Source organism: Martes martes (assembly GCF_963455335.1).
Source record: "Martes martes genome assembly, chromosome: 15".
In the NCBI taxonomy this organism is placed as follows: Eukaryota; Metazoa; Chordata; class Mammalia; order Carnivora; family Mustelidae; genus Martes; species Martes martes.
This window is the reverse complement of record NC_137903.1, coordinates 4,883,588-4,910,005: the sequence shown is the minus strand read 5'-3', so window position 1 is coordinate 4,910,005 and position 26,418 is coordinate 4,883,588. Positions and strand designations below refer to the sequence as shown.

General features: G+C 58.4%; 2 protein-coding genes and 1 long non-coding RNA gene across 5 annotated transcripts in view; 1 reads left to right on the top strand and 2 right to left on the bottom strand.

Annotated features, from left to right (window-relative positions):
* Nucleotides 1-3,899, bottom strand: part of CASQ1 (calsequestrin 1) — an 8,904-nt gene extending 5,005 nt beyond the window's left edge. The window contains exons 1-4 of one of the 3 annotated variants that reach the window (XM_080825107.1): nt 3,145-3,899; nt 1,413-1,497; nt 577-677; nt 243-354 (exon numbers count right to left, since the gene is read on the bottom strand). In XM_080825107.1, the coding sequence (XP_080681233.1) occupies nt 243-354; nt 577-677; nt 1,413-1,497; nt 3,145-3,405 (559 nt within the window). In that variant the 5' untranslated portion in view covers nt 3,406-3,899. Of the gene's footprint in view, nt 1-242; nt 355-438; nt 714-1,412; nt 1,498-3,144 lie in introns of all 3 variants that reach the window. The other 2 variants (XM_080825106.1, XM_080825105.1) reach the window with 2 other exon arrangements.
* LOC308356260 lies at nt 3,724-26,418 on the top strand. Its single transcript, XR_013968066.1, has 3 exons — nt 3,724-3,936; nt 6,828-6,999; nt 25,249-26,418. It is a non-coding gene; the product is annotated as an uncharacterized lncRNA (long non-coding RNA).
* The window catches only part of LOC308356258 (sodium/potassium-transporting ATPase subunit alpha-4), a gene marked incomplete at both ends in the record, with an annotated part of 28,977 nt that continues 9,675 nt past the window's right edge, over nt 7,117-26,418 (bottom strand). Inside the window, 15 exons of the mRNA XM_080825104.1 lie at nt 7,117-7,145; nt 7,316-7,407; nt 10,616-10,717; nt 10,835-10,965; nt 13,631-13,776; nt 14,994-15,117; nt 15,274-15,428; nt 16,692-16,860; nt 17,117-17,267; nt 17,654-17,790; nt 21,632-21,804; nt 21,929-22,118; nt 25,178-25,312; nt 25,481-25,590; nt 25,800-25,998. Coding sequence (XP_080681230.1) covers nt 7,117-7,145; nt 7,316-7,407; nt 10,616-10,717; nt 10,835-10,965; nt 13,631-13,776; nt 14,994-15,117; nt 15,274-15,428; nt 16,692-16,860; nt 17,117-17,267; nt 17,654-17,790; nt 21,632-21,804; nt 21,929-22,118; nt 25,178-25,312; nt 25,481-25,590; nt 25,800-25,998 — 2,043 coding nt within the window. The remainder of the gene's footprint in view (nt 7,146-7,315; nt 7,408-10,615; nt 10,718-10,834; nt 10,966-13,630; nt 13,777-14,993; nt 15,118-15,273; nt 15,429-16,691; nt 16,861-17,116; nt 17,268-17,653; nt 17,791-21,631; nt 21,805-21,928; nt 22,119-25,177; nt 25,313-25,480; nt 25,591-25,799; nt 25,999-26,418) is intronic.

The window sequence follows — 26,418 nt, the reverse complement described above, 5'->3', positions numbered from 1 at the left end:
CAGAGGGGTTCCTTTTGAGACCCCCCCTCGTTCTCTAAGAGCAGTAAGACTTCAGTGGGGGAAGTTAGGGGGCTGGGGGTCCCTGTCTGGGAGCCCCAAGTGCAGGGAGGCCAGAGCCCTGAGGGAGCTGACCACGCCAGGGGGTCAGTTGCAGAGACATGGAGACAGTGGGTGGAGTGGGGGTTAGGGAGATGGGTAAAACGGGGGCCCACAGAGGGACAGGGGCTCTGGGGGTGACGCACGCTCAGAATCTTTGTTCTTGAAGTAGCCAATGAGTTTGATCTCGTCCTCGATGTTCTCAAACGCCTGCAGCTCGCGCTCGCCCTCGATCAGTTCCACAGGGTCCTCTAGGACCTGGAGGAGAGCAAGGGGTCTCCTCACTGGAAGGAGCCGGGGGAGGGATGAGGGACACAGGGGTGGGCGGGAGGGGCTGTCTACCGAGTGTGTGTGCCCGTGTGTGTGAGCATGTGCACGTGTGTGCAGGCGTGTGAGCATGGGCACGTGGGCGAGGCTGGGCTTGGTTGGGGATGGGTGTGAAGTCTTAAAGCAAGGCCACGGGGTCCGGGAGAGCCTCACATCGAGGAGAAACTCCACCAGGGTGTCTGCGGAGAGCTCGCCGTCGTACTCGATGACCTCATCTCCCTTGAACACGTAGATGCTGTCCTCTTCCGTGAGTCCTACGGCGCCGGCCGGAGGTGAGCGGGGCGGCCAGGCTGCCCACAGGTCCAGGACCCGTCCCAGCACCCCTGGAGTCCTCCACCCCTCCCTGCCCCCACCCTGCTCACCTCACTTCAGGCCCCTACAGCTTGGGGTCTGGGCCTGTGCGTCTAGCCCAGGCAACGGGCCGGCCCGGGGCTCTCCAGAAGGCGGGCTCAGCGGGGGTGTCGGGGGGACATGGGGAGACGTGGACTCTAGCAAGATGTCTGCCTTTCTCTGCTCGCCATAACTAGAGACAGATTTTCCTTTACCTCCTCTGAGGACTCCCGTCGCTCCCTGCCGGTCCTGCCCTGTAACCCACTGCTATTACTGACCAGATGACCTCCTTACTGACCGCCGGCCCCAGCCACCTCCGGGGTCCAGTTCAGGCCTCTGCTGCTCCCTGGTGGCCGGTGCTGGGACCCGCCCCTCCCGCAGGCTCTGGACCGAGAGGCCTCTCCAGCCGGCCTGTGTTCTGCCCCTTTCCTCCAGCACTCAGCCCTGGTGTGTAGGTTAGGATGAAGGAGGCCGCCCCTGCCTCTTTCTGGGATTTGATCACGGGTCTCTACGAGGAGTGAAGGAGGTGCCAGGACGCCCGGTGTCAGTCTTTTCTTCCCACTGCCAGATCAGACACGGTGGGGCCCACGCAAATCCCTGGCCTGGGCCTCGCCCATCCCTCATGTGCACACACCAGGGCCTCCCCACCCGTTCCTTACCTAGTTTCTTGGCTACAGCCGCATCCTTCTCCGAGTCTACCAGCCCAAAGCCAACACCCTTGTCTTCGAGGACTTGGGCCGCTAACTGGAGGGAGCACAGGGATGGAATCAGCTCTGGGACTCCTAGTCACCCCGTGCCCATCTCACGCTTCCCAGAGCGGTCACTGGGGACATGGGGAAGAGAAGAGTTGCCCTTGGCGCGGCGCAGGGCTCCAGGGAACCGCCATTTCCCCCGCGAGCCCGCCCTCGGGCTGTGGTTCCGTTTCGGCCCCTGGACACGGCTGCTCGTGGGCATGGAGCTTCCGATGTCGCTCCGCAAGGCGGGTGCGGGACACTTCCGGGCTCCCGAGGGATGCTGGGAGTCTGATTTCAGAGCAGCTCAGGCCCTTCCTGCTTTGGGGCTGAGCCCTGCCCACCATCGTCATTAAAGGCCAGGCTCTGTGTGGGGTGACACTAGAAGTCCTTGAGGTTCTTCTTAGGGACCCCCACTGTGGAGCATTTTGGAGGGCAGGGGTGCGGGGGGGGGCGGTCATGTCACTGAGGAGTGGCCGAAGCCAGAGAGCTGAGAGTAGAGGTCACCGTGGCCACCACTTGTCACCTTCAGAGGAGGACTCTAGCAGGCACGAGAGGGGACACGGGTAGAGCTGTCCTCACTGAGGCCAAACGTGCCCTCTGTGTCCCAGCCCTTCCTTACTCAGGCTGTGGACAGTCACTCCCCTAGGTCCCTGCCCCCTCCAGCCTCCCAGCTGGACTCAGCCCTGGCTCACTCTGCCACGCTCCCTCTTAAGCGACACCGGGCGCCCGGATTCTCCAGAACGGGGAGGCTGTTGGCAGGTGAATGAGCAGAGATGCTGAGCACTCAGGATAAAAATACTCGGTGCATTCATCCGATGGCAGGTCCCAGCACCCACAGGGGCACAGGGAAATGAGAGCTTGTGGTCCCTCCCTCGGGCAGGCTGGAGCCTCGCTGTCCTGCCGGGCTGGAGAAGGGGCTCCAGAAGCTTGGACCGGAGCACGAATGCGTCCTGGCGGCTAGAGAGTGTGTGGGCCTGTGTCTCCCAGGCATCCCCCGGAACAGGCCTTTTCTCTTGTAAGTCTGCTCTGCTCCGGGGCGAGGAGAGCCCTTCCACAGAGCGAAGCTGGGGGAGGCGTTCTGAAACCTCCTCCGACGGCAAGAGTTTTCCCATCAGGGCATCCGGCCTGACCCAGTGGGGGCGGATGGAGAATTAGGGAGAGAGGGACTGAGGCCGGTGGGAGCCATGGTGGGCTTAGTTAAACCTTGGGCGGGAGAAAGTGATGCCATGCGAATGAAGAGGTAGGTAGCCTTTAAGATGCATCCCATTTGGATGGGCTTGGGGTGCAGGCCCTGCAGTGTGCGGACAGGGGGGCACGTTCTGGCCGGGAGAGTGGATTGGGGCTGCTGTCCAGCTCCAACCCCCTGCTCCGAAGCACGTCCCTTTTCTTTTTTGTGCTCCCCTTCCAAGGACACCTCAGTCCTGGCCTACCGGAGCACCAGCAGCCTCCGGCGGCTTGGAGGAGGGGTCTCCCTGCAGCCCCTGCCGCCTAAGCGTGCCTGACCGTGGTGGGACTTTGGGCTCCAAGCCGCTTTCTCGTGGGGCCAAGGCCACACGCCGCGAGTCTGCTGGCATGTTGTCCCCCGCCCCCTGAGAGTCCCCCTCCAAGTCTGCATGTGGCCAGGCTGGGGGTGGCCGGGAGAGCCCCCCCCACTCACCTCCAAGATCAGCTCTTCCATCTCGAACTGTCTTTGTGAGGCCTTGTCGTCCTCGGGGGGCTCGTGGTAGAGCAGCGCCAGCACCTCATGCTTCTTGAACACGTTCTTGTAGTTCTTCGCGTTGACATTGATCACGCGGTCCACGCCGTCATACTGAGGGAATTCCAGCCCGTCCTCCCCCTGCACCCCCAATCTGGGTGAACCTAGCACGAGCAGGAACAGCACTGCAGGCCACAGCCCGGGCCCAGCACCGGCCCCCATCCTGTCGGCAGGTGCGCGTGGAGGGAGCGGGGTCGGGGTCAGCTGGCCCGGTCCTGAAGAGGGAGCTGGGGTAGGGCGGGGCCGCGGGTCCTGAACCCTGAGTGAGGGGCTCACAGAGGGGGTGGGGTGGGGAATGGCCCAGAGCAGGGGACGGAGGACGCTGCTGGGTTCTGGACACACTGCGGACAGAGCCAAGAGTGAAAGGGTCAGGAGGAGGGATAGGAGCAGGGGGCGGGGAGGGAACCGGAGCTGTCCCTGAACTTGGCACCACGGGGGCCCCCACCTGGCTCCGTCTAAATATGTCTCTGGGGTTGGCAGGAGAGAAGATAACCTTCTGAGGCCAGGACAGCTCCAGGAGGGCCGGGACCCTCCCTCCTCCTCCACCGCGCCCCCAGGCTCCTGGAGCCCCTCCCCCGCCGCCTTCCGCCACGGGCAGGGTTCCTCAGCACGGTCCCCACTGCCCGCGGAAGCTCATCGCCATATTAAGAAAGGAAAAAGGCTGAGCTAAAAATAGGACCAGATGAGTCGGAGGTAAATGAGCTGGGCTGGGGGAGGGGAGGCGTGGGGTCATTAGGGAGAGTCCAGGGAGGGTGAGGGTACTCAGACTGAGAGCAATGGGGGTGGAGAGGACGTGTTCTGGGTCAGAGATTAAATTCATACGCCTGGACAAAGGGGCACAAATGCCAGATTGCTTCTTGTCCTAAAACCTGGGACTGTGTCCTCGATCCTGCGGCCGAGAGGTTGGTACGAAGCGCCCGGGCTGCAGGAAGAGACCCCTGCGCTTCCCTTTCAAGAGCCAGGACCAAGGATGAGGTCATTCTCTGAATAAAAGATGGAACCTCGTTGGCGGCAAGACGGGGCCGCCTGGCCTGGCCCCAGCCGCTTTCCTGTGCTTCACTCAACGCCCTCAGTCTGGACGCAGGGGCAGGACGGGGCGTGGGGCCAGGAGAACTGGCCCGCGTCCACCCTGCAGAAATGCGATTTCGGGTTTCTCTCCACGGGGCCGAGCCGAGAAGAGGAAAGTCCTGTGTGCTGCCTCGTCCTCGTGCTCAGCACAGACTCGGATCAAAGGGGCCTCCGTTCTCTAGGGCCCAGCGGGGAGGCTTGGCTCCCTGGGGCTGGGCCATCCTCCGGAGGGAGAGTTGCTGAGCACATTCTGACAAAGAGGATCAGGTGCAAAGGCCGGGGAGACGTTAACTCAACTCGGGGAAAACCTGAAGACGGGGGCCCTGCACCAGAGCCGGGGGTTGATTCTGATTCGTTCTGTGCACTTGAGAGCCCTGGTGGAGTGGGGGGAGGGGCTCTAACTTCCCGTGCCCCATCCTGGGGGTGGGGGCTGGGGACGAGTTCAGCTCTGGGTACCTAGGAAGGAAGGACCCTTTTCATGGCCCTCCAGGACTCCTACCAGGCACAGGGAAACTGAGGCACAAGGGAGCCCAGGGAGAGGCTAGATCGAAGCCCTCCGCCCCCACCCTGAGCTATTTCTGATTTTGGAGAGGGAGGGTTTCTTTTGCACCCGGGGAAGGGACATGAAATTGTGTTAGAAGAACAACTTTCCCCCTCCTGTGGGGTGGGCCTTGCACCACGAACCAAGCAAGTAAGGCCACGGAAGATCTCAAGAATGTGGCAGGAGGGGGTCCAAGAGAGACAGCTGCCACTGGGACGGGAGAGGCCAGAGCCAACCTGAGCTGGGCCCGTTTGAGCTAAAGAGGCCTCGGAACCCATCTCCTGGCCTCACAGGAAAGCCACCGAGCTGCCCGCAGCAGCAAGCCATGGCCACGGCCAGAGTTTCTGACTTCCGCTGCACTCTGGGGGAGGGGCAGACGCTGGAACATTGGACCTGCCCCTCGGCACCCCCAGGGGTGTGAGATGGGGCTAAGAGGGGACCTGGGCCCCCCACTCCCACCCAGTCCATCCCAGCAGCTGCACCCTCCCCTCCTGCTCCCCACCCCGCACCCCTGCTGCTTTGCTCCCCACTTTCTACTCCGTCCCTTCCCTCTGGGCCCCTGTCTTCAGGCCCTTGGACTTAATAGGCCTCAGCAGCGGGTATCAAATGACCCCGAGTTGGGGCCTCTGTATTTTTAACCCACCAGATGCCCGAAGCTCCTGCCGTTGAAACCCGAGTTGCTGGTCCCTCAGCGCTCCCCACCCCCCCCCCCACGCCCCACGCCTTGGTCTCTCCATCTTCCAGGCCTGGTGCGGCAGCCGAGTCAGCAGCAGGGGAAGGACCCCAGACCGATATAGCCCTGTCCCTAGGGGACCTGCTGCGGGAGGAGGGCGGGCGACAGGTGGGAGAGACCTCGGCGGGAGCCTGGGGCAGGGACCGAGCGGGAGCGGCGGGCTCCGCCTGACAGCGGCCCTCTCTGCCGCTCAGCCCCCAGACCCTCCGGGGACTTTCCTCCACCCGACCCTATTGTTCTGGGTCCACCCCAGCCCTCACTGCGAGTTTGGGCTCTAAGTAGTTACGGGTGTAAGTGCTGGAATCAGACCAACCTTGGGGGCCTCATCAGGGAAACAGGGTGGGTGCTCCGAGTCTACTTGCTGTGTGAGTTACTGGACAGTGTGCTTCGGGCGCTCGCCACACTGGGCTGTCCCTTAACGCACACGCTCTGTTTTTGGCGACAGGCGACCACTTCCAGCAGATTCCCTTCGCATTTCTCTCTGCCCTGCATGCTTTGCGCTCAGCCCCCAGAGAGGTGTGACCGTGACGACCTCCAGGGCAAAGCAGACCGGCTCACAAAGCAACAGCCAGTACAGGGGTGAAGAGGAAGGAGGAGCCCCCTCTGAGGGTGCGAGGGAGGGGCGGTGGGGGGGCAAAGGCCCAGGGCTCCTCCACTTCCTCCCCAGAGACACAGCCAGGAGCCTGGGCCGCGCTTCTTAGGCTCCAGAGACCAGACCTTTGGGAATGTCCCCCTGGGCAGAGCCAGGGGTGAAGGGGCAGGGTGCTTCACCCAAAGTCAAGGCTACTGGATCCAGAATGATGGGATGGGGTGGAGGGGCCGGAGGGCAGGGACCAGCGTCCCGTCCCCAGAGGAAGGCTGTGTCCCACATTCGCCACTCACCGTGGGACGCTTCCCAAGTCCTGTTGGACCTTGGGTTCTGCATGGACGACCTAAGGTCTTTCCTACCACCAAGTTCCATGATGAGTCCATGTGCCACTCTGGACTGGGGTGCTGTGGTCCCCTGTTGAGTCTGGGGCTCTGCTGCTTCTCTCTCACCCCACCCGTGTCTCTGACCCTGCTCCACTATCCTGTCCTCTCTTTCTCTTGGCTCTTTGGACTTTAAGTCGGGGGCCAGCCCTCAAGGGGCAGCGATGCTTGATTCCGACCCCCTCCCGGCCCCAACTCGGTCCCTGAAAGGCCCCCCTGCCTAGCTCCCATGGAGACCTCGGAGACACCGTCACAGTAGTCCCCTCTTTGCAGAAACCAGACGGACACATCCAGCCAGATGAGGGCCACTGCAAACATTTACTCTCTAGACTGGCTACTAACTCAGCAGGACAGCGCCTCTCCCACCGGACACAGGCTGTGCTGGCCCTCCACCTCCCCAGTGCCCTCAGTCCAGCACCAGGACTGCCTGTCTCTCTCCTCCCAGGTAATCCCAGCAGCTCTGCCCTGACTCATGCTTTCTCAGATGCGCCCGACTTATAACCCCAGCCCCCCACCCGGCCCTGGGACGCCCCCCGCACGGGAAGCTCTTCTTCTGCTGAGTTCAGTAGTAGGTCTCTCTTTCCAGCCACCCTGTGGGTGAGAGGAGACCAGAGTGAACTTGGGAAGGTGGAGGGGAGCCCACTAAGGAGGGAGGAAAAGGGGTGGGGAGAGAGGGGCCCGGCCCCCTGGGAACAAGGTGGGAGGGGAGAGCTGGTCGGGAGGCTGGAGACGCCTTGGAGCAGGGAGCGGGGGGGCCTCACCGCCAGGATGAGATCGGATGGTGAGTTTCCTAATTTCATCATAGATAAAGATGAGAAGGCTGTAGGGAGTGGCACAGAGCCACCAGGGTAGCCTGTGGGGGACAAGTGTTGGTCAGCAGGGCGGGATCGAAGGGCCAGAGGAGGGCAAGTGCAGAGGGCAGGTGCAGAGAACAGCGCGCAGAACCGAGCATCTCATCACCGGCTGGAGGGCTGAGCCCTAGCCCTGGGGAGGTCAGAGCCGGGTGGGGGAGGGAGGAGAGGGAAACCCAAGAAGCCAGTGACAACAGAACGTGACAAATTCCGCGTTAAAGGTACTGCAGTGCTCCTGGCTTCTGCAGTCGTCAGGGAGACCCCTGTTGCCTTACAGGTCTTCTGGGCCTTGTGCCCCCAAAGGGGAGGGTGGTCTGAGCAGGAGGGGTCTCCCCGGGACTGCACCTGTGGGGATATTTCCCTGAGGAATGGATACACTTGTCCATGTTGTGAACACGGGGAACGTTTTTCTTCCGGAATCTCTTCTGTCCTTAGAGGCCAGGGAGACTGGGGAAGAGTCAGATCACAGCCACGTTTGTTCCCTGGGGTGACAGGGAGGTGGCCTAGCCCAGTGGCATCACTCCGAGCCACGAGGCTCACTGTTTTCCAGTAGCTGCATTAAAATAAGTAAAAAGAAATGGGGGCAATTCATTCTAATACTAGGTTTTTATTTAATCCAGTATATCCAAAGTATCATCGTGTGCACAGGGAAGCAGAGTAAACATTATGAAGGAGGTAGTTTACAAGCCTCTTTTCCCCTAAGTCTTTGGGGTCTGGGGAGTATTACACGCTGAGGACACGTCACATGTCAGACACTGGATTTTCCAAGGGTAAGAAAATGTAGTCCAACCCAGACAGGAAAGTTGTGTTCAGTGGGACAGTCCCTGAGAGTCTAAGTCTACACTAACTAGAGAGGATTACGAACTCTGGTTCTCAGTCTCAACAGCCATATTGCAAGAGCTCAGTAGCGAGTGACTGAAGGAGGGTGTTGTGGGAAAGAAGGCAAAAGAAAAATTACATTTCCACACTGCCTCCAGCCCGCTGACGAGTCCTTGAACCAGGCGGAGTGACGCGCCTCCTGGGACTCAGCTGCCTTGATGCCCAGACCTTGCTAAGGGCCAAAGGCAACCTTAGCCCGACTCCCAGGACCCTGTAAGTCTACTTTAACATAAAGAAATTCCTCTGGAAATTTCCTTTATCTCTACCCTCTCAAGATATAGGTTGGCAGTCATCTGCCCAGGATATGCCCCGTTGATATACATCTGAGACGTCTCAGGACTAAGGTTTTATTGGAGGGTAATAAATGGCCTTTGACCTTTTCCTAACAATAGGAAAATGTCCCCTTCAAGGTCCTGGAAACCCTGTCTCCAAAATTCCTTAGAGACTGATGACGCTTCCCTAGCCCCCTCCCAACTTGAAAGTATAGAAAGTATAGAACCCCCCAGAGTTCCTGGGGGGGGATCAGTTGTTAAGCGTCTGCCTTTGGCTCAGGTCATGACCCCAGGGTCCTGGGATCGAGCCCCACATTGGGCTCCCTGCTCAGCAGGGACCCCGCTTCTCCCTCTGCCCTTCCCCCAGCTCGCTCTGTCTCTCTCACTATCTCTCTCACTGTGTCAAATAAATATATACTATATATATTTTTTTAAAAAATGAAAGTATACAATCAGCCCCAGAGCCGCTCTTTCTGCCCACGGGTCCTGTCCCCGGGCTTTAACAAAACTACCTTTCGGCACCAAAGACATCTCAAGGATTCCTTCTTGGCCATCGGCTTTGAGCCCTGACGTCTCTCCTGCATCAGGGGGCGGCTGCCGTCTTGGCCAGCGGGGGCCTTGGCCGGGATTCATCCCACGTGCACACACGGTTCCATACACACGGCCACAAACACATTCAACAGCAATCGCCATGTGTCCCTCCGTGTCCGTGTAGGGCGCGAGAGACTAAAACGGATGGCATGATGATGGCCTTTGACCTCAAGGAGCTCGGGTGGTCCGGGAAGCGAAGATAGAAAAACAGCCGAAGTGCAATGTTGGGTGACGTGTGCTGTGGTCGGGGTGCGTACAGAATGTGTGGGAGCCCAGTTAACGCCCCGCTGCATCGACAAGGACTTGAATGTTGACATCGCTAGCAACAGGAATCAAGCTCCTATGAACAAAGCTCCTGCAGTGACCCACGCCACCGTGCTGGGTGCCCTGTACACATTTCTGCACGTAGTTCTCACAACGGTCTGCCCGGCGTGTAGGACGCAGGTCCGGCTGAGGCTCAGCCGGGTTACACGCTGTCCAGAATAATACACAGCAGAGTTGAGATGCAAACCTGGGCTTTTCGGTATCTAAGGGCGGCGCCAGTGTCTGGTATTAAACATTAATTGGGCCCCGACAGTATACAAAGCGTTGTATAAAACGCTGCGAGAGACAGAAAGGTGAGTGAGGTGTGTGCATTGGTAGCAGACGAGCGGGAAGCACACGGTCTGAGTCAGGAATAGACTGCCTTTGCAGCTGAGGGTGATGGGGGGCGTGGTGGTTTTGCTTTTTTCCCTGTAAACATTTTTTTTAAGATTTATTGATTTATTTTAGAGAGGTAGAGAGAGAGCGCGCTTGTGCTCATGCAAATGGAGATGGAGGAGGGGTAGAGGGACAGAGAGGGGAAGCAGCCTCCCCACTGGGCACAGAGCCCCAAGGGGCTTGATCTCAAGACCCTGAGATCATGACTTGAGCCAAAACCAAGAGTCAGATGTTCAACAGACTGAGCCCCCCAGGAGCCCCTCCTTGTAAATTTGTTCACAACAAGGATAGACTAATGTAAAAAGACAATACGAAACAAAAGCAAAAACATGGGCCTGTTTTGAGGAGAACAAGGTAGCAGACAGTACGACTTTCTGCATGCCCACTCACAGACGCACCTTGACGGTGTCTGCCTCCGCACAGCACAATTAGCCATGCGTGGATTAGGCTATTTTTATGTTTACTTCCGCTCCAAGCCATTTGTACCCTTCAACAGCTATGCCACCCGGCACCTTCAAAAAGATGCCCTTGGGTGGAGTGCCGGCAAGTCTGCTAAATTTCCATGTCTCGCGGGGTGCCATCACTTGGCACGGGGCCCCCATCCCTCCCTAAATACGACGCATTTATGGGAGCACAGACGGTTCTCCTTACATCACCCAGGGTGGCCCAGTCCGTCCTGGCAGCCCCCAACTGGCGGCTTCCTCTCCTGGGGTCTCCCTGTGCTGGAGACCCCCGCCCCCTGCAAGCCTGTGTCCCTGCCCTCACTCACTTGAGTGGGTACATCCTCAGGGCTGTGTCCATGCCTGGTGTGTAGCACAGAAAAGCAGCCAGGAAGGTCTCCTCCAGGATCCCGAATATTAGGATCTTGTTTCTGGGAAGAAATGGGGAAGCGTGTGCTGGAGAAGAGGAGGGGGAGGTAGGGGAGCGGCACCGACCCCCCCCACCGTGTGTGGGCAGGAGGGGGTGGGGCCGGGGCAGGGGCGCTCACTTCATGCCCTGTTGGAAGACTGAGTTGCGCCGGGTCTTGCAAATGATGAGGTCGGCCCACTGCACGACCACGATGCTGGCAAAGAAGGCCGTGTGGCACGTGAACTCCAACACCTTCCGCTGCTCGTAGGTCTGGGGGAGGGTGGGCAGAGTCAGAAGGGATCCAGGTCGCCTCCCAGGCTCCCTCCCTCCCCACCCCTCCAAGGCGAGTCAGGTCTAGGCCCCCCGCCCTTCCTACCATCTCTTCTCAGCACTTTCCGTGTTGGGTTCTGAGTTGTTTACTTGCTTTCCTGACCCACTGAGAGCCACTCAAGGGCAAGCACCTGTCTCGTTGACCTTGGCGCCGCCCTCCCATGCTTAGTTCAGGGGCTGCAGGTGTGCGGCTGCGAAGTGTTCAGCAGGTGAAGAGGAGGGGTGGTGAGAGGAGGAGGCAGACCCAAGAGCCCAGGAAGGGGCTCCGAAGGGGAGGGGGCGCGGAGGGCAACTGGCTGCAGAAGGGGGGTGCCGGGGGTCGGGGGTTGGCACCGGAGAGGAGCGCTCGCTCCCCCACGGGGTCTTCCTCGCATCCGTACGTGACACATAAGGAACCTTAGTGGGGAAGAGAAGTAGGCTGGCCGGCCAGCGCCAGAGCAGGTCCCGCGGGGTCAGTGAGGACGTGGGAGCACAGAGAGGCGCATCTCCATTGGACCGGAGAAGAAGGCGGTGTTTCAAAGACGAGAGCGGCATGGTTCTGACTGACTGGTAGACTGAGCAAAGAATTCGAGACCCTGGAGGACTGAGTGACGGCAAGATGCCGTATATGGAGCCTCGAGAACTGTGGCGCGCGGAGGGAGAGATGCTGCCTTGAGAGGCTGACGTTGATGAGCCCTGTGCTGCGCCAGGGGCCAGTCCCATGGGCCCATTTGTGACGTCCCCGTCACTGCCACCAGCACAGTCAGCCACCCGCACCCCCGCACCCCATGGCTGCTGGCAGATTTCAGCTCTGATGCCCTGACTCGCCCGCTCCTGTCCTAGGTTCTGGGAATTCAGACATCCGTGTGGATGACCCTTCCAGCACCACGGTCTGCCTCTCCAGGGAGGTGGCCCTCCGCTCCCCACCTGGGCTGCTGGTGCCCATGTCACACCGTGGATCTGTCCTTGCTGAAGGCTGGTTTCTCTGGGATTTCCATTCCAAGCATCCCTCCTTTCTGACCACAGCTTTGACCTCTCCATCCCACCCACTCTGGTGTCTCAATTCCAACACTTCCCGGACTCGACTCGGACTCAAGTTCCATGGATCCTATAGGTTTCATATTTGGTCATTAGCTGTCTCCCCTCCCACCCCTGCTCCTAGCTAGAGTATAAACTCTGCCAGAACAATAAATTGACCATGTTTGTTCACTACCATACCCCCCAGTGCCAGAAGAGCATCTGGAACCGAGAAGATGCTTCCTGGATGAGGAAGTGGTGATCAGTGGAATTGATGGCGAGATGTATTTAGAAGGTAGGGAGCTTTCCCTGGTTCTAGCAGTCTATGGAGTCCTTCCTGGTTGGGGCTGGGGGGATGGTCCCTATGAGATTATCTGAAGATTATGGCATGGGAAGACGCATAGACCCTGCCTTTATGAACTTATTCCTCCGGGCAGTTGTTCTCAACCCATTCTGCAATACTTCAAGATGTCTTTGATGTAATTTGGTGCTACTTCAAATTAATTTTAATTACCTTTAATTTATTACAAATAAATATATGTTGAGCTGTGTCTTAGCAGCAGGGAGATGTTATCAAGATATAAAACTAACAAAGGCTGGACTTGAGGATCGAGGAGATGCTGACAAGGTAATGACTTTGGGCATCATTAGACCCAGGAGTGATCTTGATGGCTGAGAACAATTGACCTCTGATGGTCTCGTGGAGCTCGGCTAGGGGAAGCCAAGTATGTACCAGGAGCACCTTTCCAACAACCAGGATTCTAACCTACTTTTGAGAAACCTACAGTTAGCTTGGTTTGGAGGCATCATGGAGAAGGAGGAAGGTGCCGGGCAGGAACCAGAGCGGAGCTCCCTAGAAGCCTTTCTAGGGATGCCCCGTGGGACTCGGCGCAAACCGCCAAACCTTTCTAGACTCAGTTTCCTTGTTTACAGAGTGATGATAACAGACTATGTGTCTCCTATAGACTCTGCGTCCTCTGCGGTCCTACGAGTCTAGCAATAATTGGTGTCACGTCGCCCACTGTTTTACAAATCGGGACAGGCACGTTCACAGGTAGGAAAACAACATACTAAAATTCTTGGACACATCCTGCTGGCCAGAGGGCTTCAGTTTGAACCTCATTCATCTTGGGCTTTAGGAAAGACTACTACAGAGGCATCCTTGATGTTGAACAAGTTTAGAGAGGTGAGAAAGGGAGGTACAAAGCACATAGGTTTTCAGACTTGAAGTCATGCTATCTGAACCCCATGGAAGGAGGGAGCGAAACAGAGAGAGAAGACCCAGCACTCACTTCTGAGGTAATGATGCCAAGAACCTGGAAACACAGAAATCAGCCCCCCAAAGTTGACGTGTTGAGGAAGACCTCCAGGTGCAAGGAAGCTGAAAGACCCAGCAGGGTAAGGACAGGTGACAGACGGCAGGAATGAACAGGAATGAACAGAAATGAAGTCATCCTTTGAAAAGTCTTCCTTTGAAGAGGATTTGCTGATGCAATGGGAGATTGAGGTCACGTAGGACTGGAGAGGAGGAGGCGTCAGCTCTGTCTGTCTCTCTGTCCCTTTTTCGCCCTTCCCAGTCACTGTCTCTGGCGTCACCCCCTCAACTCACCCACTGCTGTCCGTAGCTGTCCTCCAGGTCATTGGAGAACCGGTCGTCCCAGTTCAGGCGGATACCCAGCAGGTCAAGGGGCTTGAAGCCGTTCTCGGCCAGGATCACAAAGTAGGTGAAGAACCCAGCCAGAGCCTGGATCATGCCTGTGAATGACAGTCACGGGACAGAGGGACCTGGTTCAGAGCAGGACCTCAAAAGGCAGACCGTGGAAGGTCATGGCCGGCTTCTAGCTGGGCTGATGGGTGTCTGAGCTTTCAGGGCTGGAGACGCTTGCCATCAGCGACCTGATCCCTTCACTCTGTAGGACTTGTCTCCAAGCCCTGACATTTGTCTCTGGGCTCTAAACCAGAGTCATCTCTGAGTCACAGAACCTGAAAACTCAAAGGACCCTGGAGAGGATCCTTTTTTCTTTCCACGGAGCGAGCGCCGGACTCTTCTGCGTCCACTTCCTCTCACGTGCGGACCCCATCAGGTCCTGTCCTCTCCTCACGTCTCCCCCTCTGCCCCTGGCCTGTCCTTTCGTCGACGCCTGCGTCTGCCAAGCCCGGCCATGGCGATAGCGGGCGCCAGAGTCTGTCCACCGTCTGCTGAGCGGCGTACCAAGTCCCTGTGGACCTCGATCCTCATGACAACCGTAAGCTATCATTCACCTTTCAGAGATGGGGAAACTGCGGCACAGAAAAGATTCAGCCCTCGTCCAAGGTCATACAGGCAGTAAGTGGCGAGACCGGGATTCACACACAGGTCTGGCTTCTCAATCTGTGCTTTCTCTGTGTGTTTCCTCCTCTAGACCTTGGGGAGGCCTCCCCTGTCCGTCCCTCACCGGCAACCTGGAACACGGCCCCGGCAACTCGGGAGCAAAGACTTCTAATGGCTCGCCAGTGCCTTTTAAGGCGGGCCCGGGGAAGTGCTGCCTGTGGCCACAGCCTCACCCCTACCGTGCCTTTCTCACGAGCCCGGGCTCCCCCAAACCGGTCATTCGCTCTTCCACAAGCAGGCGTGTGAGTTCCCCCTCCTCTGGCTCACGGTGCCTCTGTGACCTTCTAGTACCAGGCGCGAGCCCTGCTCCCCCCACCCGCCTCCCTGACTGTCCTCCTGGCCCCTGAGCCCCCTGCTCTGTTCCGCCGTCGCACAATCTGTACGTGCTCCTTTCTCAGCCCTGGGAAAGATGCCATCGGTCTATGTATGTCTGTTCCTTCTCGGCTGGGCTCTCAAGTCAAGGGCACATCAGACAGCAGTGGCTTTGTGTCCCCAGGGCCCAGCACCCAGTTTGCTGTCACGAGAGCATCTCCCTGATGCCCGTGGCCCGGCAGGTGCGGCCACCCCCCGCTGCCCCAGCCCCTCATGCCTCCGGCCGCACCGATCTGCCCGTAGGCCATGCCGATGAGGCGATTGTTCACCAGGTTGTCAGTCTTTGGATTCCGGGGGGCCCTCTTCATGATGTCACTTTCGGGGGACTCGTAAGCCAAGGAGATGGCCGGGACCTGGAGGACAGAGGGTGGGTGTGACGAGGGACACAAAGTTCAGAAGCAAACACGGGAGTGACTCACGCGAGCTCTGTCCCTCCCTCTGGACACAGCCTTCTCCTGCTCCCCGGTTCCCCTGGGGCACTGCGAGCCGGCTCCCGGTTCGGGCCTCACCATGTCGGTGCCCAGGTCGATGCAGAGGATGGTCACGGTGCCCAGAGGCAGGGGGATGCTGAGGATGATGAAGAGCAGGAAGGGCGTGATCTCGGGGATGTTGCTGGTCAGGGTGTACGCGATGGACTTCTTCAGGTTGTCGAAGATCAGGCGGCCTGGGGGAGGAAAGCGCCCCTTCTGTGAGCGGTGCCAAGAGGACACCACCCGCACGCCGGCCCCTGGACAGAGAATGCTACAAAGCAGCGTCACAGCCCCTGGAAGGGTCTGGAGGTCGGAGACCTCCACCGGGTCTCGTTCCCAGCTTTGTTCCCGAATCACACGATTCTTCGGAGCCACACTCCTTAGCCCGCCAGGCCTGTGCCTCCTTGTCCTCGGATCAGTGGGGCTAATGGCACCTGATCGCCGAGAGGGAGGGGGGCCGGGCCCCGCTGATTCGCAGAGATGTCTGAGAACAGCAGCATAGAGGCCCCTAGAAGTTCAAGGCCGAGGTGAAGAGTCCAGACTTGGGTTCCAGTCGTGTGTTCTGCCCCAATAGCTTGTGACCTGGGGCCCCTCTCACTCCCCGAACCTCATTCCTCCTGCCTTGCAAGATGGCTTGCGTCGCTCCCTGACGGCCCTTTCAAGAACCATATAAGCCCAGCCCCGTTGTCCTTATGTCCTTGTAATGCACAGTGCGGTTCCCTGTCTGTCTGTCCTGCTACACCAGAAACGAAGGAGCACGAGGGCAGGGATTTGTGTCTTCTTATCTCGCGCTGTTGCATCCCAGCGTCTAGAACGGAGCCTGGCATGGGGCTGGTGCTCCGCACATACACGGAACCGAATGGAACCAGATACGGAGCGAAGCGTCGGGATCTCACTAGGTCTCAGAAAAAATGGTGCAGCTGTTACTCTCATGTGGTTTGTCATAGGTTTCAGTAACATGGGCGCAGGCAGGGAGCGGGGAGCCCGGGAAGCAGGACTCCGGGGCCGTCCTGCTCGCCGGTGGGTGTGGTCTGCAGAAGTTTCTGGGAAAGGGGGCGCTCGACCTGCTCGTGCTGACAGTCCCAGATCGGCTCTGGCTGATCTCGCTGAGTCAGCATCATTCAGGCCACCAGTTCCCAGGGCCCCCCACGATGGAGTCGTCCCAGAGAACAGCTACGTCTCAGAACCTGGGATAGACCCGCCGGAATGTGTGCGAGGGGACAGAGACACGCTGCGAGACCAGAGTCCCGGCCTCCTTCAGTCTGCCCGTGCCCTCGGCCTCATACAGAAGGGCCCCCCACAGTGATGCCCAACCATGGCCAAGTCTAACTGACGGAATTGTCTCTTACACCGATTGTTCCCAGTCTGTACAGGACCACGGAAGTGGAATGATGAGCAAAGGGACACCAGCTCCCGCCCGACTGGCGCCTGAGCTGATGGGCACCCTGACCCCTCACCCTCCTCCACGCCCGTGACGATGGAGGCAAAGTTGTCGTCCAGCAGGATCATGTCGGCGGCCTGCTTGGACACGTCGGAGCCCGTGATGCCCATGGCGATGCCGATGTCCGCCTTCTTCAGCGCGGGGGAGTCGTTCACGCCGTCCCCGGTCACCGCCACGATGGCCCCCTGCACGAGGCCCAGAACGGTGATGTTATCCCTGAGTCGGAGCGAGACAAGTCCCAGAGGTCACTCTGATCCCATCATCCCTTGTTTCTCGGCCCTTCTGTCTCCTGATCCTCCTGAGACGCGAAAACTCTCGGGGGCCCCAGCGGACGCCCATCTCGGGGCTCTGGACAGGTTGCTCCTTGGAGCCGCCCAACCAGCCTGAGGAGGTTGGGGGCAGGGCTGAGCCAGGCGCCCCAGGGCGCCCCGTCCTGCTCACCTGCCGCTGGCAGCCCTCCACGATGATGAGCTTCTGCTGCGGGGACGTCCGCGCGAACACGATCTCCGTGTGGTTCTTGAGGACCTGGTCCAGCTGCTCCGACGTCATGTCCTTCAGGTCGGAGCCGTGCACCACGATGGCCTTGGCTTCCCTGAGGAAAGGATTTCAAAAGCCAGTGCAGAGTGCTCAGAGGGGTCCTGGTGCCTCGGTCCAGCCTCCGCCGTGACCGCCTGTTTCTGCTTTCAGTCCGGCTCCTCGCTTGTCTCCAGCAGCCCACTGTCCCCGGACAGACACGCTGCACCCCTCCCTGCTTCCCACCCGCTCCTCCCTTGGCTCTGCGCCCTTCCGTCTACTTCCTCTGAAAACCCACCGGCATAGTCACTTAGTCCTTTTCCTATTATGTCTTATTTTGCACTAAATAAACCCTACACGTCCTACCGACCGCAGGAACCTCCAGGAACTGTGGGGAATGGGGTCAGCATGGGGCGGCTGAGGATGGGGGGAGACACGGCGGATCTGAGTTCTCTAGGGGCCCACCTGGAGTTGACCTGGCTGACAGGGACCTGGAGCCGGGCCGCAATGTCCTCCACGGTCTCGTTGCCTTCTGATATGATGCCCACACCTTTGGCGATGGCCTTGGCTGTGATGGGGTGGTCTCCGGTCACCATGATCACCTGGGTCAGGAGGGGAAGGAGGGGAGCCGAATCATCTCCAGGGGGTCCTGGACCCTTAGCCTTTCTCTCCAGGACCTAACGGATCACCGCCTTCATGCCAAGGGGCCATTCATAGTTCATCCCCAAGGACTTCGGCTGTGGTGGCTTCACCCCCTGGGACTGGGTCGGGACCACCAGACCGAAACACACAGAACAGTTCGGGTTCTAGGTTTCCCAGGCATAAGCTGGGGATTTGGGTATATTACTATATTTGGAATTTCACGGAATCGTTCCAGGGCTATCCTGTCTCTTTAAGCTGAAAAGACAAGTACCTACACGTAAAACACATGGTAATAAAGGGGCGTTTGGGGTAGTCCGTCTGCCTGCCAAAGCATCCCCCAGGCCCAGGTGTGCTCCGACCCTCACTCTTGGTCTCGCTTCCCTGGGGTCTCCCCTGGGTTCCGGCCCTTCTGCAGATGTCCGGACCAGCCCCAGCCCTGTCCCCTGGCTCCCCAAAGCACAGGGGCCTGGCTCCGGGCTGTCCTGGCACTCTGTTCCCTCTGCCAGCCCTCCTCCTGCTCCGCGTGGGGCGGGCGTCTCTGTCCACCGGTGGAGCGCTCGGCCAGGATGGGCCGGGTCTGGGCTGCCTGCGAAGCTTCGCTCTGGCGCAGAGCCTGGCCGCAGCCCGCGGTCCACAAGCCGCCGTCAGAGGCGGGAATGAACGAGTGTTTCTCAAGAAGCCCGGCCCAGGCTCCCGAGGGCCCTCAGGGTGCAAGGCCTTCCCGGCTCCGATGGAGGGAAAGGCAGCTGTGGGGCTGTGACTGAATTGTCCTGGGAAAGTTCCGGAAAGGTCCATCTGTTTGCTTTCAGAGCATGGAAACAAGCCTGTAGGGAGTTTTTCCCAGAGCCCGTCTCACTGTGGCTGCTGGCCTGAGAGCAGCGGGACTCCAGGCCGGGCTTGCTGAAGGGAGGTGGTGACGCGGACGTCCGTGTGGCCCCAGGCACGCCCGATCGGCCGCTGTACCCGCACCACGGATGGCGAGTGTCCGGATCTCACCAACGCGGCCTTGTGGGGTGACTGCATGCGCACTTCCGACGTTCGCGATGAGACGCCCTTCAGGCTCCCCTCGCCCAGACAGCCTCCCAGGGGCTTCTCCGTGGTGACCGGGGACCTGGGGCAGGTGCGCTGCCCTCCCGGCCGCCTCCCCCGCCGCCGGCACCTGCCCCATCTGACCACTCAAAGGGACTGTTCCGTACTGGTTTCCAGCAGGTCCACCTCCAGGCCAGGCTGGAGAAAGAAAAACACCAGGCCGGTCTCCCCAAGACTGAGTTCCCAGGATGCGAGTCCTGCCGAGAATGGTTCCCTTTGAGGTAAAGGACATTTCACGGTTTCTGGGATCCGTCAGGGACTTAAGGGACGTCCTCTCCAGCTTGTGGGAGCTGACTGTGGCTCTGCTGTTCCCACGTAGTCTTGCGAGCTGCCCTCTGGTCCCCTTGTCCCTTCTCTGCCCACATTGGGCCCGTCCGAGAGGCGGAGTCTGGTGTTGGTGACACGGCTGTTGGCCTGGTGGCCTGCCTGCCCTCCTTGGAGGAGGCCAGGTTCACTGTGAGGCCAGACACCTTCACAGCGCCGACAGCCTCAGTGAGCAGCAAATATAAGGGATACTTTTATTCATTTTTAAATTACATTTATTCCAAGGGCCCGAGCACGAGGCCCGACGTGGGAAGCCCCGGCCCTGCCATCATGTCCTTGTAAGACCTTTGCTGTCCTGTGACCCCAGGGCTCTCGGCTCGGCTCTGCATCAAGGCCATTTTGGAACCAGCCCTGGGAGGGTCTACCCTGTGTGACAACCCGCCGTAGATCTATTACATTTGTCCTCTTCTAGGGACAGCATCGTGTGTCCGTCTTTCATGCCCCTATAGGGAAAGGGGGCCAATTCAGAATTTCTCACCGGGTCTGCCCAAGTTGTGCCCGCTTCGGGTCCAGGAGACGTGAGAAGTGGTAGTGTGAACTGTAAGCCTGTGCCCAGGACACGGACTGGCCCAGACAGGGCCTCCTGGGCCAGGAGGCCAGACAGGGCCTCCTCCCCAGGGCCTCCTGCTCCAGCGGCGGGCCTCCGGCTCGCCGGCTGCGGGTGGGGATAACACTCACTAGATCAGCCCTTCGGCCCCGTTCGGGCCTCCCTGCCTTGGCTGACATTGTAAGTCTCTCCATCTTGCTCTAAGGGACCCACAGATGCCCAGAGGAGATGCGTTTCATACCCCCAGCGTGATTCCCTGTTCCAATGGCCACCTCAAGGCTCAGAGAACCCGGGTGGGCCCTTCCCCAGCTGGCGCCCACGGGGCAGCGTGGGAGCTTCGAGGGCCGGGGGAGGTCGGGACACTGGGGGCTCTGTGCGGACGGGCTGTGTCGGAGCTGCTGCTCCAGCAAACTGGCCGCCCCAACAGCGCGTGGTGGTTAGAGACCCCACGCCAAACAGTTCCTACGTCCGTCCCTCGGTCCTCACTCCAGCGACCAATCATTGAACTCGGCATGGTCCAGCGGCCCCCAGGCAAACCAGCTCTAACCGACAGCCCCTCCTTCTCCCTAAATACCTCCAGTGCCCCCCGCCCTCCCACCTGCTCTCGAGACCCCAGGTCCGAGATCCAGAATATCAGGCAGAAGCAGGAAAGGCGTCAATCTCTGACCTGGGAGGGCGTAGGGGAGTCTTAGAATGTGACCTGGAACGGGGCTGCAGAACGCCTCAGAACTAGAGGACTCCCATGAAGTCTGAGCCCTCCTCCCCTCCTGGCCAAGTTGGGATTCCCACCCCTGGGTGTGTGTTCTGCAGCTGTGTTTCACTCTCAGACCGACTGTTTGCGGTTTCTAGCTTTTACTCCTGGACCCGTACCTGTAAGTGCAGCTGTTCACCCCGAGGCTGGTGCCCTGAGGGCCCAGCTCTCCACGGCTCAGCCCCTGTGGCACCCACTCCAGCCCCCAGACCCCTCCCAGCAGCACCTTTCCCCGACATCTTCTAGCCCTTTGCTACTCCTGCTGTGGTCTGCAGACCGGCAGCGAGGCATCACCTGGGAGCTGGTTACAAACACAGGATCTCAGGGTGTCTTAGACCTGCAGAATTGAGATTTTGGCTTCCGACAAAACCCCTAGATGAGTCACGTGCGCAACCCTAGGACACCGATTCTCAAACTTACCTGCCTAGTGACATCTCTAAGGAAGTTTTAAGAGACGGGGCGCCTGGGTGGCTCAGTCGGTTAAGTGTCTCTGCCTTCGGCTCAGGTCATGATCTCCACATGGGGCTCCCTGCTCAGCGGGGAGTCTGTTTCTCCCTCTCCCTCTGCTGCTCCCCCTGCTTGTGCTCTCTCTCTCTCTCTCTCTCAAATGAATAATCAATACATAAAAATCTTTAAAAAAAGTTTGAAGCATGCAGATGCCTGCCCTGAGACTTTCCTATTTAATGGGTCTGCGGTATGGGCTAAGCATCAGATGTTTTTTAAATTTAATTAATTAATTAAAGTAATCTCTACGCCCAGTGTGGGGCTTGAACTCACAACTCTGAGATCAAGAGTCGCACGCTCTATCGAGGGAGCCTCTGGGTTGGGGGGAAGGGCTAGGCATCAGATTTTAAAGGACCCCTGGTGATCTTAATGTTCAAGGCAAGACAGGATTCTGACTACAGAAGAAACTCACTATTTCCTATTAGGTTCTCTGTTAAGACTAAGAATCATAAGCTCAAGGAAACAGACACCAATTCAGTTAAACCAAGATTACGAAGAACCTATTCTAGGCGAGGCTTTCTACGGTTGCTCCGGGTTGTGACAGGTCAGAGGACTTCAGGGGCGTGGGACATGGTCAGGAGTTTACCTTAATCCCTGCACTACGACACTTGCCCACAGCGTCAGGCACTGCAGCTCGGGGAGGGTCAATCATGGATATGAGCCCCACAAAACAAAGGTTATCCATGGGAAAATTGATTTCATCTGTATTAAACTTGAATCCCTTGGAGAAAGTGCTTGGCAGAGTCAAGAAGCAGAACCCTGGGGAGAGACAGAGGGACCGGTAGTCATTCAGCAGCCTGCATCCCTGTCTCTCTCACCCCAACATTTTCGATATTTCACCCCACAAATAACCATTTGGATGTTATCTTGCACAGCCCCTTACCCAGCACACGTTCCCCCAGGCCTCCTAGTTCCAGGTAGGTGTTCTGGAAGTCTCTCCTCATCTCGTCGTCCATGGGGTACTCCACCCCCTTCAGAAGGTAAGAAGAGCAAAACTCTAAGATCCTCTCCGGGGCCCCCTTCATCATCAGCACGTGGGTCGGGGAGCTGTCGTCCTGCAGGTGGATGGACACCTGGGGACGAGAGAGGGAGACTCCTTGCAGCAGGAGGGGGAGCAAGGGTTGGGGCAGAAAAGCAGGGGCAAAGTTTTTGAAGGTAAAACACTAGGCGACTCGGTCCACATGCCCTTCGCTGTTTCCTTTGTGCCCTAACTCCAGTGCAGCGCCCTCCCTCCGGTCAAGTCCAACTCAGGGTCGAGCCCACCCCTTCTCCTGCCCGGGGATCCCAGCCTGCTGTTATTTGCACACAGATCTCTGCTATCTCCGCCGGAGCTCAGGGCACAAGCAGGTTCTCACTTCTGGAAAGCACAAGTGTGGTCCCCGCAGAGGCAGCAGGGGAGACAGGGAAGAGAACGTGGGGGCCACAGGCCTGCGTCCCACCCGCCGGGATGCTTTGTGATTTCAGGTCAATCCACTGAACCTCTCAAAACCTTAGTCCTTTGATACGATGCAAAAGATTCTGTGCTGCCGACTCCATTGGGTTTTTATGAGACATAGTACAGTCAAAAACCCACATAGATCTTTGGGCTCCGCCAAACCTAACTACTAACATAGTTCACTGTTGACCCAAAACCTTGCCAATAACATCAATAGTCACTTAACACATATTCTGTATGTACTAGGTATTATAGGCTGTGTTCTCAGAGTAAAGCGAGCTCGAGAAAAGAAAATGTTAGGAAAATCACCAGGAAGAGAAAGTTCACGGACAATACTGTACTGTGTTTATGGAGAAACATTGGTGTTTGAATGAGAAACGTCCGTGCCGTTTGGGGGTCAGATTATCTGTAAAAAACGTACTTGGAAAACCACAAAGCACAATCCAGAAATAGGCTAGTCATCGTCATCCCTCTGCCACTCTCCCAGCAGCGTGAGAAGTCCCAGGGGCTAGCAGTGGGGTTGGGGTTGGGGTTGGGGCTGGGGTTGGGGCTGGGGTTGGCGTGGTGGGCTGGGGGCAGGAAGGCCAGATTCACAGTGGATCCGAGGAGACCACAGGCCAGGAGGAGAGAGGAATGACATGCATTTCGGTTTTGCATTTTCCCTTGATCTCTGATCTGGGAGCAGGAGCTATGATGGAGGTCCTCTTCCCAGCCAGGAACTTCCCGGTATGAAGGCTGTTGGGTCAGCAAACCGGCACCTTGAAAGGAGGGGGGCAGAGGGGGCCGGACCACACCGCCCCAGAGGATAACCAAGGTGGGAAGCCTGTGTGTAAACTGCTATTAAAACCGTCCCATTAAAAACCTTCAAATATTTCCTATAATTCTGTTATATTCAAAATATGCCTAAGCAGTTAAGAGGGAAAATCTTAACTTGTTTAACCAGAAAGCTGTTAAGAGGTTTAAAAAGCTTGATTTCCTGAGTGCTTAGTACGTATTTGTTCCCTATTTACTGGGGATTATTGGAGGAGGCAGCAAGACTTACGTATAAGCCAGTAACTTGGTCACAAAAAAATCACATCTTGATAGAAATTACAGATAAAAAGATGGGAGAAGTCTGGCACTATCAGAACGGAGACCCTGCCTTTCATTTCAGTCTGAGAGTGAGGAAGACACGAAGCCTGCAGGTGACACAGGGCTGGGATGGCCTCGCAGAGCGGGGGGTCTCCGCTGCCCCCAGAGCCCACCCGCGATGGCAGCGCCCGGCTGGCTGAGCTCCCCCGGGGTGGGCGCCACAGAGGAAGAGCTGGTCCTTTTCACAGGATACTCAGAAAACGCACCAACTTCGTTGTTTGGGGCAAAGTTGCTATTTTGTTGGACGTCCCAACAAATGTCATGGATACGTTGTGCTTTTATTTTAAATCACAAGAAGGAACAAGTAGGTACTTCGCAGTCCCGGGCTTTACGCCGGCCCCGCCAAGCACGGATTCTTGTCTGGGTCGTGAGGCCACTGAACGTCAGAAAAAAGTAGAAGTGAGTGAGACCTGTCTCATCCCGTGGACCCGAAGCCGGCCCAGACGGAAAGGTTCTGCATCTGTCTGTTTAACTCTTACTCATCATTCAGTGCGAAAACATAGGCAGTTGGGTCCTAGAAACTCAAAACTCTACATAGCTTTTGTTATTGTATTATTATTTTTTTAGTTATGATTTTTTCCCCTCGCGAGGAGGATTTGGGGGCTCTGCTCTCTCAGCAGTGTTCACGTGCAACGCTCGACGGGCTCGCCCTCGCACAGAGCCCCGCTAAGCTTCTCTGTGTTGTTCTGATGTTCGTCCCTGAGCTGCCAAGTGGGTACGGTTCTGGGTTTCTAAGACCGGGCGACAAAACGGACTTTTGGGGAGTCTCGTTGCTTCTCTGTCACCCACACCTGGACGTCTGACCTTCGTGGTAGCCCGTGTACGTGGAGAAAGTCCCTTCGCTGAGCCGACCACGACTGTGCTGGGAGCCCCAAACCCGACCGGTGGCGCTCCAGGCGCGGTGACACCCGGACCCCCTCCCCCGGCTCCCCCCCACAGCCCCCTCCCTCTTCAAGGTGGGCGGGACCTCGTGTGGGAAGGTCCCCCCGGCTTTGCCAAGCTGTCCCCTGCTCCCCGGGGTTGGTGCCCCACCACTGCCCCTCAGCCCGTGAATCCCCTTCGCTTGTCACGCCTGCCCCGGGACAGAGCTTCACAAAGGTGCTGGGGCCCCGCCCCGCCCCCAGCTGCTAGAATCACAGGCGTGGGATGCAGTCGGGGCTTCCGGGGAGCGCCTTGCCAACCCAGCCTTGTTTCACAGGAGCAAACCTTGCAGGAGCCCCAGAGACACGGCCACGGTGCACCTGCACGGCTGCAGGAGGCTCTACCGCGACTGTCACCAACCAGCCTGTCCTACCCACAGGACACTTCCCGCTGTCTCTCTCCACTGGGGACGGAGCGCCACGCTTGGCTGGGGATCGGGGATCGAATGCCTCTTCCTTTACACCTGTTCCTTCCTTTACCTGCTGGTCCCTTTCTCCTGAGCTGAGCCTTCCTCTTGAGGGGGCGCCGGGTCTCCACTGTCTCTATCCGACTGTTCAGAGGGGAGGCCCAAGGCAAGGCAAAGCTCCTGCTTCCCCAAACCACGAGCCCGCCTCCGCCCCCATTTTACCTGCACGGGCTCCGTACCTGGTACTTGTTGGTGGAATTAAAGGGGATCTCGGCCACCTTGGGGTTTTTCTCTCTCATCTCCTTCACAGAGCTGTACGACTGCTCGATGAACTTGAGGAGGGCTGACTCGGAGGCGTCCCCCGTCGTCTCCCGCTGCCAGGACGGGGTTTGCACGGTGAGCGTGAGGGGTGCGGCACAGGGCGAGGGGTGCGACGGGGAGGACCTGGGGGCAATACCTGAGCGCCGGGATAGAGATTTCTGGGGGAGAGGGCGGGGCACACCTGGACCCCGAGGCATCGGCTGCCCCCACAGGCCCGATACCTTAGCAATGGGAAGGTTCTCCTGATGAGCCTTAAAGTCGGCTCGGTTGCAGAGGCCGGCGATCCGGGCCAGGATGAACCAGGTCACAGAGCTCTTGGCGAATGTTTTCCCTAGGGAAAAGCAGCGGCTCGTGAGCAGGGTGGGGGGCGGGGAGTGTGAAGCCGGTGACTTCCTCGCCTCCTGCTCTGTCCCCCAGCCCTTGACAGGGACAGCCCTCGCCCGCGCTCAGGACCCAGTTGTCCTCTGTGTCAGCGCTCCCTCGGCCCACACGCCACCCCCGGCCCCTCCACGGTTGGGCCCCCCACGCCGCTCGAGTCACCGGTCTGCTCCTCGCTGGTGTCGGCCTTGTGTACGGTCTTGTCGAACCACATGTGGGCGACGGTCATGCGGTTCTGGGTGAGGGTGCCCGTCTTGTCGGAGCAGATGGTGGACGTGGAGCCCAGCGTCTCCACGGCCTCCAGGTTCTTCACCAGGCAGTTCTTGCGCGCCATGCGCTTGGCTGTCAGGGTCAGACACACCTGGGGCCACGAAGAGGGCTGAGAATTAGCGGAGACGAGGAGGTCAGCAGCTCACACCACTTCGCGGTCTGGAAATCTGATCATTTGCATCGCTCTTGTAATTTTTGGGACTTCTTTCCCTTTTTCTTCCCACCCATTTCGCAATTCCACCTGCGGCCACGGTAAAGAAAACCAGGAGGGTGACTGTGCTCATGCTTTATGGCAGAGCTCGGAGAAAGGGTATCTTCCTTCACCAGGGGAACGTAGAAGACGACGTTATCTCCTGGAATATTCTGCTCCCCCAGGACGCTTTCATCTTTGCGGCTCAGCAACCCTGTTCAAGTCAAGATCAGGCCATCCCCCCCCCTCTCCAGTCCCTCCTTCCCAGGGACCATGTCGATAGCTAACCTTTCATTGTGGTGTAAGAGGGCTGGTACCAAT